This window comes from Saimiri boliviensis, chromosome 19, assembly GCF_048565385.1.
Source record: "Saimiri boliviensis isolate mSaiBol1 chromosome 19, mSaiBol1.pri, whole genome shotgun sequence".
Classification (NCBI taxonomy): domain Eukaryota; kingdom Metazoa; phylum Chordata; class Mammalia; order Primates; family Cebidae; genus Saimiri; species Saimiri boliviensis.
In genome coordinates, this window is record NC_133467.1 from 12,212,276 (window position 1) to 12,224,133 (window position 11,858).

At 49.0% G+C, this 11,858-nt stretch overlaps 1 protein-coding gene across 3 annotated transcripts; it reads left to right on the forward strand.

Moving 5' to 3' along the window:
• The first annotated feature begins 250 nt into the window (after nt 1-250).
• On the forward strand, nt 251-8,297 carry GLUL (glutamate-ammonia ligase). Of its 3 annotated transcripts, none has more exons than XM_039460105.2 (7): nt 251-373; nt 3,224-3,402; nt 5,199-5,360; nt 6,108-6,254; nt 6,642-6,769; nt 6,974-7,173; nt 7,845-8,297. In XM_039460105.2, the coding sequence occupies exons 2-7, from the start codon at nt 3,237-3,239 to the stop codon at nt 8,161-8,163; spliced, it is 1,122 nt and encodes a 373-aa protein (XP_039316039.2). In that variant the 5' UTR covers nt 251-373; nt 3,224-3,236; the 3' UTR covers nt 8,164-8,297. The 3 variants fall into 3 exon arrangements, with proteins under 3 accessions (XP_039316039.2, XP_010334367.1, XP_003925362.1); XM_010336065.3 differs by lacking the exon at nt 251-373 and adding an exon at nt 712-863; XM_003925313.4 differs by lacking the exon at nt 251-373 and adding an exon at nt 1,133-1,530.
• The last annotated feature ends 3,561 nt before the right edge of the window (nt 8,298-11,858 follow it).

The window sequence follows — 11,858 nt, forward strand, 5'->3', positions numbered from 1 at the left end:
CCCCCCGGCCGCCCCCCGCCTCCGCTCCCCTCCCCTCCCCTCCCCGCGCCGCCCGGCCCCTCCCCCACGCCCCTTTCTCTTTCTTTCTTTCGCGGCTCGCAGGCCCCCACCCCAGCGGCGCCCGCCGGGCTCCTCGCCCAATGGCCGCCGGGCCCGGGAACGCATCAGCTGATCGGTCCGGGCTCCCGGCCGCTGGGAGCCAATCAGGGCACCGGGGCGGCCCCGGGCCGGGAATAAAGGCTGCGGGGCCGCGGGCGGCCCTGCGGAGTCGAGAGTGGGAGAAGAGCGGAGCGCGTGAGCGGCGCAGCGGCCTCTCCTCGCCTCACCTCGCTCTCGCGGCCTGCCCGTCCCCGCCCGCCGGCTCGGCGCCCAGGTAAGGCCCCTGGACGGCCGGGGGCACGCGCCCCGCACGCGCCGTCCCTGCCGCGCCGCCCAGCCTCTTTTTTCGGCCGGGTCCGGCCGCCTGCCCGTCCGCTCCCAGCTCCGCGCTGCGGCCTCTGCCGCCCGGGCCTGGGGTCCGGCGCGAGCGCTCCTCCCGCGTGCTTCCGCCGCCGGTGGCCCGGGCCCGTCGGGGTGGCGCTGGTGGGGCGCGCCCTTGGCGCGGCTCTGGGAAGGGCGGGGTGACTTGTTTTGATCTTCTTTTCACTACGTGCGGCCGAAGCGCCGCCCCTGGAGGCCGTGGGGCCGGCCCGCGCCCTGGGCTCGCCGTGGGGCGCTGTGGCAGGGGTGGCGGTGCTCTCCCCTGCGGAGAGAAGGGCGCTCAGGGGGCGCGGGCGCCTCGCCGCCTTCCTCGTGGTGGCGCGTTCGGAGCAATCGTCGTGGCCCTGGCGATAGTTGAGACGCCTCGATTGCGGAGGGTAACGGTGAGCGTTGTTTGCGCGGCCGGCTCCCGCCTCGGGGTCCCGGGGGCCTTCCAGTGTGACCGAACAATGGAGAGCCCGGGCCTCGGCGCCGTGGATAGAGAAGCCGGGCCGGCGGAGGCAGCAGCCGCGTGCGGTCCCTCCCGCCTGCGCCCCACCCTCCCCCGGCTCCCCCGACCCCTGGGCGGCGGGGTATGGCCCCCTCGGTGCGGCCCTGAGATCCCGACGGGGGCCTGAGGGGCGGGGCGCCCACTTTAGGGACATTTCAGTGGGAAGGGCCTGCTCTCAAAGTGGATTCCAGCTCCCTTGGGGGCGGGAAGTGGGGATCCTCCCCCAGCCGCAAGTCCGCGAAGAAAGCAGCAGATGAAGATGATGAAGACGAGAAGTCAGACTCTTCCGGGTCGCGCTCTAACTGCTTCGGCTTCGTCGCCTACTCCGTGAACACCGGGGAGAAATCCCGAGTCAAGATTAGGACCTTAACCCAACCTGCCCATTCCGGCACCTCCCGGGCCAGCAGCTCTCGGTCCCCTTCTCCATCGCCCTCGCCCAAAAAGCTCCGGTGCTTGGAACAGCTAGAGTCTGAGAACGAGGAGAGGCTCAAACCCCTCTCCAGAAAGAGGAGGGCTAAAGAGGGTCACCCCAACGACACGCCTGACTTTCTGTGGCTGGGGTGAGTGAGGGGCAGGGAGGACGACCCCGGAGCTGATGGCAGCTGCAGAAACGGCTGAAAACTTCAGAATTCCATTACCCCCATGTAAACTCGGCACTGCGGCAAGTTTTATCCAACTTAGCTCACAAAAAAGAGCAAGAGATCCGAAACTGAGGCTTAGGACAAAGTGTACACGATACTGGTGGTGGTAACAGGTTGGAGAGGAGAAATTGCAAGAAATTGGGTTGTAGCTTTTTTGGGGGGGGGTGGGGGAGGGCGCAGAGCCTCGCTCTGTCACCCAGGCTATCTTGGCTCACTGCAACCTCCACCTCCCGGGTTCAGATTCCCCTGCCTCAGCCTCCCGGGGAGCTGGGATTACAGGTGTGCGCCACCACGTCTGGCTAATTTTTGTATTCATAGTAGAGACGTGGTTTCACAATGTTGGCTAGGCTGGTCTCGGAACTCTGGACCTCAGGTGATCCGCCCGCCTCAGTCGGCTGTAGCTTTTAGCGGGAGCTGAAGGCATCAGGGTTGGAGGTGGGAAGTGGGATTGGGCCCGCTGAGTCATCTAGAGGCAGTAATGGGGTGTTGGTCTCCCCCAAGGGGAAGGGTGGGGAGGCTGTCAGAGGGAGACGCAGTTTTGTTTTGAGCTGGGCAAACATGGACGGTTGCCTGTAGAAACTTTGCCACTGTACTTCGGAACGTTGCTCTAGTCGTTGGAGGAAAACAATGTGTTCCCTTTCTAGCCACCCTGGCCACAGAGGGAGAGAACGTTTCCTCCTGTGTTGAGGCCGCTGTGGCTTCATCAGAGTTTCTCTTTCAGAGGTTTTGTGGTAGTGGCTGGCAGTTTTAAGCATGCCTCCTGGCTTTTGAAATTCCAGATCTTTTGGATTTAGAAGTGGGAATTTTCTAATTACTTGAAGTTTTCTAGAGGAATTCCGTGTAGCATTGTGATTCTCGCCTATTAAGTGAGACTTACGGAAATTATGGCAGCATACTCCTTAGAATCTGGCTTGAGTCAGCTTTCCTTGTCAGAAACTGCTAGCCTTTTAAAAAATATATTGTAACCTTGCTTCATCTTCAAATCTAAATGGGTAGTGGGGTTTCTGTTGGTTGCGAGGAGCCGTGGGTCTCAGTTAAGACCACAGCTAGGATGAAAGGCAAAGAGAAAACTCAAGCAGAATCCTTGGAATCCAAGCCTTTTTTTGTGGCTGGATTTTACTTGTATGGGAAGAAGTTCTGTGTTTTGTAAACTTTTGTATTGGTTTTAGTTTCCCCTCATATTTAGTATTTGGATAATTTATGGTGTTGTCTCAGCTACGCTGAAGGAATACACCTTGGTCCTCACAAGTCTAAGTTCTGGCTTTGAAGCCTGGGATCTGCAGTGGCTTATGTGGCACTTAAGCCTCAGAGTTCAGGGGTGCAGAGGCATTAGGAGTTACTACCAAGGGCCTGAGCTTTTCTTTAAAAGGCGTCTGTTTTAATTGCTTCAAAAGGTGGTCATGAGTTTTACAGCCTATTAAAACGGAGATTTTGGCCTACTATAAAACTAATCCCCCTGAAAGAGCGAGCAAACAACTCTGTGTGTTGACTTCCACAGGGCAAGGAGTTGGCACTTACACCCTGACTTTCGGTTCAGTCGTCCCTCTTGAGCCATTTTTGTAAGGGATCAGTTTGGAGTGGGAGTTAACAGTGTTTTTTTTTTTCCCTCCAGAACACCTTCCACCATGACCACCTCAGCAAGTTCCCACCTAAACAAAGGCATCAAGCAGGTGTACATGTCCCTGCCTCAGGGCGAGAAAGTCCAGGCCATGTACATCTGGATCGATGGCACTGGAGAAGGACTGCGCTGCAAGACCCGGACCCTGGACAGCGAGCCCAAGTGTGTGGAAGGTGAGACAGGACCACAGAGCGGGGCACACGCTGGGTGGGATCTGCGGGGGGGTGGGCGTCAGCCTTCAACCCAGCCTCTGGATTAGGCCTCTTTATTCTGTTTGTAAAGCTTTTCTAAGGCAGGGCTTTTCAGGCTTTATTCAGTCAGCATTAAGCTCCTACACTGCCTCAAAGCAGGGCAACAATGGAACCCTTTATTTAAATGGAATTGTGCATGTAGGCCAGTGTATTGAAGAAAAGCTAAGTCTAGTTTGTGGAGAGTTGGCCAGGGAGGCTTAGAGACTGCCACCCTGGGCATCCCCACTTACCTGGCTCTAAGGCACCCTCAGAAAACCACTGCTCTAACCTAAGAATGCCATCTAGTTTATAAACTCTTAGAAAACTGTGCTTAATGCTCCTGTCACTGGATTTCTAGATGTGAAGCAAGAGATATAAAATGGCTTTTAAATAGGACTAATTTTTAGTTGATGCTACTTTTGGAAATTCTTTTTTTTTTTTTTTTTTTTTTTGAGACGGAGTTTTGCTCTTGTTACCCAGGCTGGAGTGCAATGGCGCGATCTCGGCTCACCGCAACCTCCGCCTCCTGGGTTCAGGCAATTCTCCTGCCTCAGACTCCTGAGTAGCTGGGATTACAGGCACGCGCCACCATGCCCAGCTAATTTTTTGTATTTTTAGTAGAGACGGGGTTTCACCATGTTGACCAGGTTGGTCTCGATCTCTCGACCTCGTGATCCACCCGCCTCGGCCTCCCAAGTGCTGGGATTCCAGGCTTGAGCCACCGCGCCCGGCCTTGGAAATTCTTAAACTGTCTAATTGCTCATTCTTCTAGGACCTACAGTTAGATTATAGTTGTGACCTTCATTTTTCAGTCTAGGACAGGCGTCCCCAAACTTTTTATACAGGGGGCCAGTTGACTGTCCCTAAGACCGTTGGAGGGCCGCCACATACTGTGCTCCTCTCGCTGACCACCAATGAAAGAGGTGCCCCTTCCTGAAGTGCGGCAGGGGGCCGGATAAATGGCCTCAGGGGGCCGCATGCAGCCCGCAGGCCATAGTTTGGGGATGCCTGGTCTAGGACAAGCCATAGTCCTCCCTCTTCTGAAAAGGGGCCAAAGGAAAGTATCACCTCCTACCTAGTTTAGGATAGCTTACTTTTCCTTTTTGACTGAGTGAATGCTCATAATATAAAGCCTATATTGTGTACTTGGTACGTGGTAGATACTGCACAGACACTGAAGATCCAAAGCGAGAGTCTGGTCTCTCCTTCCGAGAACTCGGTCAGCTAGAGAGACAAAACAGCCTTTAGAAGAGAGTGGGAAAGGTGGGCAGGTGATAAGAAGCATCCTCGAGTAAGTTATCCTGCTAGTTGTCTGTTCCCTCACTTAAAATTAAGGACATAACTTGCTAGAACACAGTAGGAGAATGAGGAGGAGGAAGTGATACATTGCTTAATGGAAGAATCAGAATCCTTCACTATCTCAATATTTTAAGTGACTGATACAATGGTAGTGATAACAGAATGCTTCAGTTTGTCTCCTGGAAGACATTTAGGAAGGGAATGTCTGATGTATGTTTTCTAAGGAAGTGATGCAATGGTCTTACTTGGAACTTAGGTAGGAAGGGCTGTAGGATCAGGTACAGGTGCCAGGGTGAACATGTTAATGATGGCATTTAGGCCTTAGTGACCTTCTGGAAAAGAGATCTTTAGAGATGGGAAGGTGAGTGAAGGGCTGGCTGTATTTGCATTGCTTGGAAAGCTGTACATTTAAAATTTAATTTTCCCTCTTTTTACCCCAGAGTTGCCTGAGTGGAATTTCGATGGCTCTAGTACTTTACAGTCTGAAGGCTCCAACAGTGACATGTATCTCGTGCCTGCGGCCATGTTTCGGGACCCCTTCCGTAAGGACCCTAACAAGTTGGTGCTGTGTGAAGTTTTCAAGTACAATCGAAAGCCTGCAGGTATGCATAGCGCAGCTGTGGATACACACCCGCCCCCCCAATCTGTGAATGCCCTGAAGGGGAGGGAAAAGACACTCTGAAATCAGTATTGGGAAGGCTAGGCTATTTCAGGACTGTTTTAAGAATCTGAGTGATTGGGCGTTCATCTCTTCCTGAATGTCTGCTCTGAGGAAGAGATAATATGGCTCATCTTTCTATGGTCTCCTCTGTTGGTTGCATAAAATAGTATTGCATTCATCCAGATCTGTTTGCCAGTGCAGTCCCCAGTGACAGCCCTCCTGCCTGGAATGTAGGCCAGGACACACGTAAACCAATGGACAAATGATTCTCAAAAATTATAGAATGGCCCAAGTGCCTGAGAAATGAAGAATACATCTGACAACCGGAAGCAGCTGTCTTGTGATTCAAGGGTTAAGTGCCTCTGGCATTTAGTGCTTGGGAGGTGGCCAGATGCAGATAAGGTGAAAGTTGCCCTGTTCCAAATCCACTCCCACGTGCCTTGCTTGTAATTGAGTTTAGTTAAAACTGAAGTCTTTTGGAGTCTTCCTACCGATGTGCAATTACAGCGTCTCTCACTTTTCTGACTCTGTGACTCAGAAATCGCAAGAAGGCTTACACTTGGTCAGTTCAGCCTGTAATGCACACCTCAGTTGTATAGAATCCAAGGACTGTTTTCCCATCAGCATTGGGATTTAGCATCTACGTCTTTGGATCCCTGATGACATGTTTTTGACTCTTTATTTCTAGAGACCAATTTGAGGCACACCTGTAAACGGATAATGGACATGGTGAGCAACCAGCACCCCTGGTTTGGCATGGAGCAGGAATATACCCTCATGGGGACAGATGGGCACCCCTTTGGTTGGCCTTCCAATGGCTTCCCGGGACCCCAGGGTAAGTCTTCTTGGGTTAGAGGTGAAATTCCCAGAAGTGTCTAATAACTGTTCAGGAACGCTCCTTCCCAGGCACGGGAATGACTTTCTGAATCAAGAAGCAAAATAATACAGTAAAAGTATAACAGCCCTCACGTCACCAAAATCCAAAAATGGATATAAATATATAAAGTAAAGTTGCAGAGGGAACCGCTGGCTGCACTGAAGCTGTGGTGAAGAGGCCCTCCCGTACGGCCCCTCCCCTGCACTCTGCCCTCTGCCCCCAGCTATAGATGAAGACAAGGATAGTGATTCAAGAGGGCAAGTCTTAAGAGCCTTCTCATCTCTGACTCTGGGATTCTCTGAATTTCCTGACTCTTAGCGTTTTGTCTTGATGCTTCATCTGTAGGTCCATATTACTGCGGTGTGGGAGCAGACAGAGCCTATGGCAGGGACATCGTGGAGGCCCATTACCGTGCCTGCTTGTATGCTGGAGTCAAGATTGCGGGCACGAATGCCGAGGTCATGCCTGCCCAGGTAAATAGAGCTCGAATCCATCAATGAAGAAGGGTAGGTAGGTGCACACAGGACTTTAGCTAGTAAGGGCTGCTGATACACCACTCACTAACCCAAAACCTGAGAGTGAGGTTGGAGTCGAGGTGAGAAGAGAACAGGTGTAGGAGCGTCTGAGTTGGAGTGAGCAGTTGGCTTTGTTTTAATGGTTAAACTTCTCGCTTCTAGTGGGAATTTCAAATTGGACCCTGCGAAGGTATCAGCATGGGAGATCATCTCTGGGTGGCCCGTTTCATCTTGCATCGTGTATGTGAAGACTTCGGAGTGATAGCAACCTTTGATCCTAAGCCCATTCCTGGGAACTGGAATGGTGCAGGCTGCCATACCAACTTCAGCACCAAGGCCATGCGGGAGGAGAATGGGCTGAAGTGAGTACCTTCTGCTGGGGCCATCTTTAGTCTCCTGTGGCAGAAACCTGGGGAAGAGACTTACCAATCTCTCAACAAAGTCTCCTTTGCAGGATGACTTGCAAATATTTGCCAGGGATGAGTAAGCTTGACTTTCCAGTCTGGACAAACCTTAGCTGTTGACACTTGCCTTCAAATCCTCTCATTTTGTTCTTATTTGAAAGATACCAAATAATGCTTTTGATTCACAGTGGTAAATAATTTACAATTATTTGTTATAATGTATATAATATAACATGTATGTCACATATCATTACATAAATATTGATTTAAATAAGTAGTAATATATGTGATCTATGTGACATAAAATATAGAATTAAGCATGGTAACGGAAAAGTTGACAAATTCATGCATTTGAAAATCTTTAAGAACTAAATTAGTACAGGCATGGATAAGCTTATGAGTGATGATTAGTCTTTTCAACAAATAGCAACTTTCTACTGCTTGTCGGGCTCAATTCTGAGCGCTGAGACACACAGGTAAGAAGACGAAGCCACAGCCCTCGTGAAGTCTTTGTTATACTGGTTTCATTATTTTGGTGCATTTCATTCTTGGCTCCGTACCTGCTCCTGCCCTAAAGGGCCTGTGTCCTGGAGATAAGGTTGGACTTGCATCTTTTCTGTATCCTCTAGGTACATTGAGGAGGCCATCGAGAAACTAAGCAAACGGCACCAGTACCACATCCGTGCCTATGATCCCAAGGGAGGCCTGGACAATGCCCGACGCCTAACTGGATTCCACGAAACGTCCAACATCAACGACTTCTCTGCTGGTGTAGCCAATCGTAGCGCCAGCATTCGCATTCCCCGGACTGTCGGCCAGGAGAAGAAGGGTTACTTTGAAGACCGTCGTCCCTCTGCCAACTGCGACCCCTTTTCGGTGACAGAAGCCCTCATCCGCACGTGTCTTCTCAATGAAACCGGCGATGAGCCCTTCCAGTACAAAAATTAAGTGGACTAGAGCTCCAGCTGTCAGGCCCCTCCCAGTTCTTCATCCCACTCCAACTCTTCTCCCCCCACCCCCAGTTGTCCCGATTGTAACTTGAAGGGTGGAATATCAAGGTCTTTTTTTTCTCCTTGCGCCCATTTAATCTTGCTTTCTTTGTTCGGCTGGGATAGAGGGGTCAAGTTAATAATTTCTTCACACCCACCCGCCTTTTTTTCCCTGTCACTGAAGCTTTTTAGTGCGTTAGTGGGGAGGAAAGAGGGGAAACGTAACCACTGCTTCCATTTAATGGGGTGCACCTGTCCAATAGGCATAGCTGTCCAGACAGAGCAGGTTTGCAGGAGGGGGACTTGTCTTCGAGGTAGCTGGAACGGGAAGACCGGGGTTGCTCAGGTTAGGTTGGGACTTGCCCTCGTGGTGGAAACCTTTCTTTAGAGATTATAACCAACTTTTCTATTAAAAGTGGGAATTAGGAGAGACGGTAGGAGTCGGAATCAGGGAGAATGGCCTTGGTCTCTTGCTTGTGGGATTAGCCTGGCTTGGGACTAAATGCCCTGCTCTGAACACGAAGCTCAGTATAAACTGACGGATATCCCTACCTTGAAAGAAGAAAAGGTTCTTATTGCTTGGTCCTTGATTTATCACACAAAGCAGAAGAGTATTTTTATATTTAAATGTAAAGACAAAAAATTATATATATGGTTTTGTGGATAATGTGTGTTTTGCTAAAGGAAAAAACCAGGTCACGGGGTACCACACACTTGAAGCAGATAGTCTGGATTAGAAATCAAGTATCTCCTTTTGAGTAGGGAGTGAGCGAAGTGGTTCTAAGACGGTGGTCTGGGGGCCAGGCCCTCATGATCACTTTCGGGTTTCTGCCCTGCCCACCCTCTGGAGAAGGTGGACACTGGTTAGTTAGCAGATGACAAATGTTACTAGCAGTCACTTGCTGTCCGTGACTTTGGTTTAAAAGATACTTGTCCACATGGGTTTAGAGATGAGAGTTGGCTGGTCAACTTGAGCATGTTACTGACAGAGGGGGTATTGGGGCTATTTTCTGGTAGAAATAGCATGTCACTAAAGCAGGCCTTTTGATATTAAATTTTTTAAAAAGCAAAATTATAGAAGTTTAGATTTTAATCAAATTTGTAGGGTTTCTAGGTAATTTTTACAGAATTGCTTGTTGCTTCAGCTGTCTCCTACCTCTGCTCTTGGTGGAGACGGGGACAGCACTGGAGACAAAACACTTGTAATTTTGTATCTTGATGTCTTCCCTCCCAGCGTGAAATATTCCATTTCTTTGTTAAGACTGCTGAGGAATTATTTTTTTTTCTTTTGTAATAAGAAACAAACTCCACCTTTATTCCTTCACTTCCCCTACCATTTTCTGGTTCTTGTGTTGGCTGAGGCAGGCCAGCTGTGGCTTTCTCTTGCCATGACGACTTCTAATTGCCATGTACAGTATGTTCAAAGTCAAATAACTCCTCATTGTAAACAAACTCTGTAACTGCCCAGAGCAGCACTTATAAATCAGCCTAACCTAAGATCTCTCTGACGTGTTTGTGGTTCTTTCGAATCCCTATGTGCCATTATATTCCTTTATTTCCTATCAGAAAGGGGAGCATTTTATTTTTTCCATACCGTTCTGTGAGTTCCAAGTTTGTTTTTTTTTTTTTTTTAAGAGGCAAAATAAGCTCAAGTTGAGTTTCTTCTGGAGTGATGTTGCTGACCAGCCCTTTCCTGTACCTCTCTAACTTGGCTATTTGGGATTTCTGGGATTAAGTTTTTCACCTAAACTTAATATCGCACATGTTGGCATTTCCTAGTTAGAGTTTTTTCGTAGGGTACAACCCCCTCTCTGCCTTCCTGTGTTCTCCTGAGTTTGGTTTTGGCTTACAGTAACATTGTTTTGACCATTCCTGGCCTAATACAACAGCCTAAAGTACTTAATGTATGATTAACCGGCTTTACGATTCCTACTCTCTGCCTGCCGTCAGTGATTCATTTAAATAACAAATATTAACTATTCTCCTACCCTGGTTGAGGAGCCTTATAAGGCTGGCTATGCCATAGGCATGGGCTCCTCCTCGGGTGTCTCTTGCCTTGCGGAAGACCAGTGCACTGCTTGTGATTCAAAAGCTCTCAAAAAGTTGTCACCTGTGCCTTTGTTCCTTGCTCTATCTTGGATTGTGTGCCTGGAAGTTCTTCCACCTAATTCTGGCCAATTCTTAACTAATTTCTCATGAGGTTGGGTAAAAACTCCCTCCTGTTCCCATGATGCTGTGCACATACCTAGCAAAAAGCAGTTAATTGACACATTGGCATGCAATATTAATATCACTGATAATAAAAGTAATGTGGGCAATAGTGATTGTTTTTAAAAGGCAGTATGCTCTATCAGTTTGAGGCATCTATGATAAAAAGATGACACGAGTTCTTCCGGTGTGTGTGTGTATTTTACACTAGTCAAGTAATCCTAGATACCCGTGGTTTCCTTAAGAAAGTTGGTTCCGGCCGGGCGTGGTGGCTCAAGCCTGTAATCCCAGCACTTTGGGAGGCTGAGGCGGGTGGATCACGAGGTCAAGAGATCGAGACCATCCTGGTCAACATGGTGAAACCCCGTCTCTACTAAAGATACAAAAAATTAGCTGGGCATTGTGGCACGTGCCTGTAATTCCAGCTACTCAGGAGGCTGAGGCAGGAGAATTGCTTGAACCCAGGAGGCGGAGGTTGTGGTGAGCCGAGATCGCGCCATTGCACTCCAGCCTGAGTAACAAGAGCGAAACTCCGTCTCAAAAAAAAAAAAAAAAAAAAAAAAAGTTGGTTCCTAATATGATTTAATATTCAAAGTAGAGTCATCCACCTACTGGTTTGCTGGCATGGTTCTGGTTTACACCTGTTGTTTGAGCATGGTTATCGAGTACCCTCTTTGATCCTTAGCATTTTCCTGAATTTGTTGTTAAATGATGCAATTACTCTTACTTCCATTGAATCTCCGCTTCACCTCCCCACCTGAAATTGTCTTCCCTTCGCTTGGTCACCCTTACCGCCTCTTAGTGTATCCTATACAGTGTAAGCACTAAACTGAAGAGGCAGTGATCTGAGCTCTTTGGATTTTGTTCATCGTCATCAATTCTCTGACAAAAGGATGGCATGAGAAGGAATGTTAAATGCATAGGATCAGAATTTAGGTGGAAACAACCAGCATATTTGTTCTTCTACCCTCTCACCTAGAATTTGCTTTGACCTACGGGTCACACTGCAATCCCTTTGTATTTCTAAGGTGTTTTTTATAGTTCACTTGCAGACACTGGGTTATGTGATAACTTTTATCAAGGACAGATTATACAGAATAATAACCAAGCTTTCAACCTGAAAGAGTCAGGCCAGTATTTACAAAAGGAGGTCTCCGTTAACTCCTTAAACATGCGTTCCCCTATATCCTCTTGCCAGGTACTAGATAACAACTAAGTGAGAGCACAAGCCACGGGGAATTTAAAAGAATTCCATGGATGGGTGCTGTGAGGGCCTTTTGTTACTGAGAGGGAGTCTTACTCAGGCTGGAGTAGGGGAGAGCTCCATTTCTTGAAGGAAGAATTATCAAAGAATTTGTGGAACTATCTTTGAATAGACCACAAGGAGCAGCTCGGCCCTGAGACAATAGACAAAGTTAAAGTGTATTATCCTAGGGAGAAAGGTTT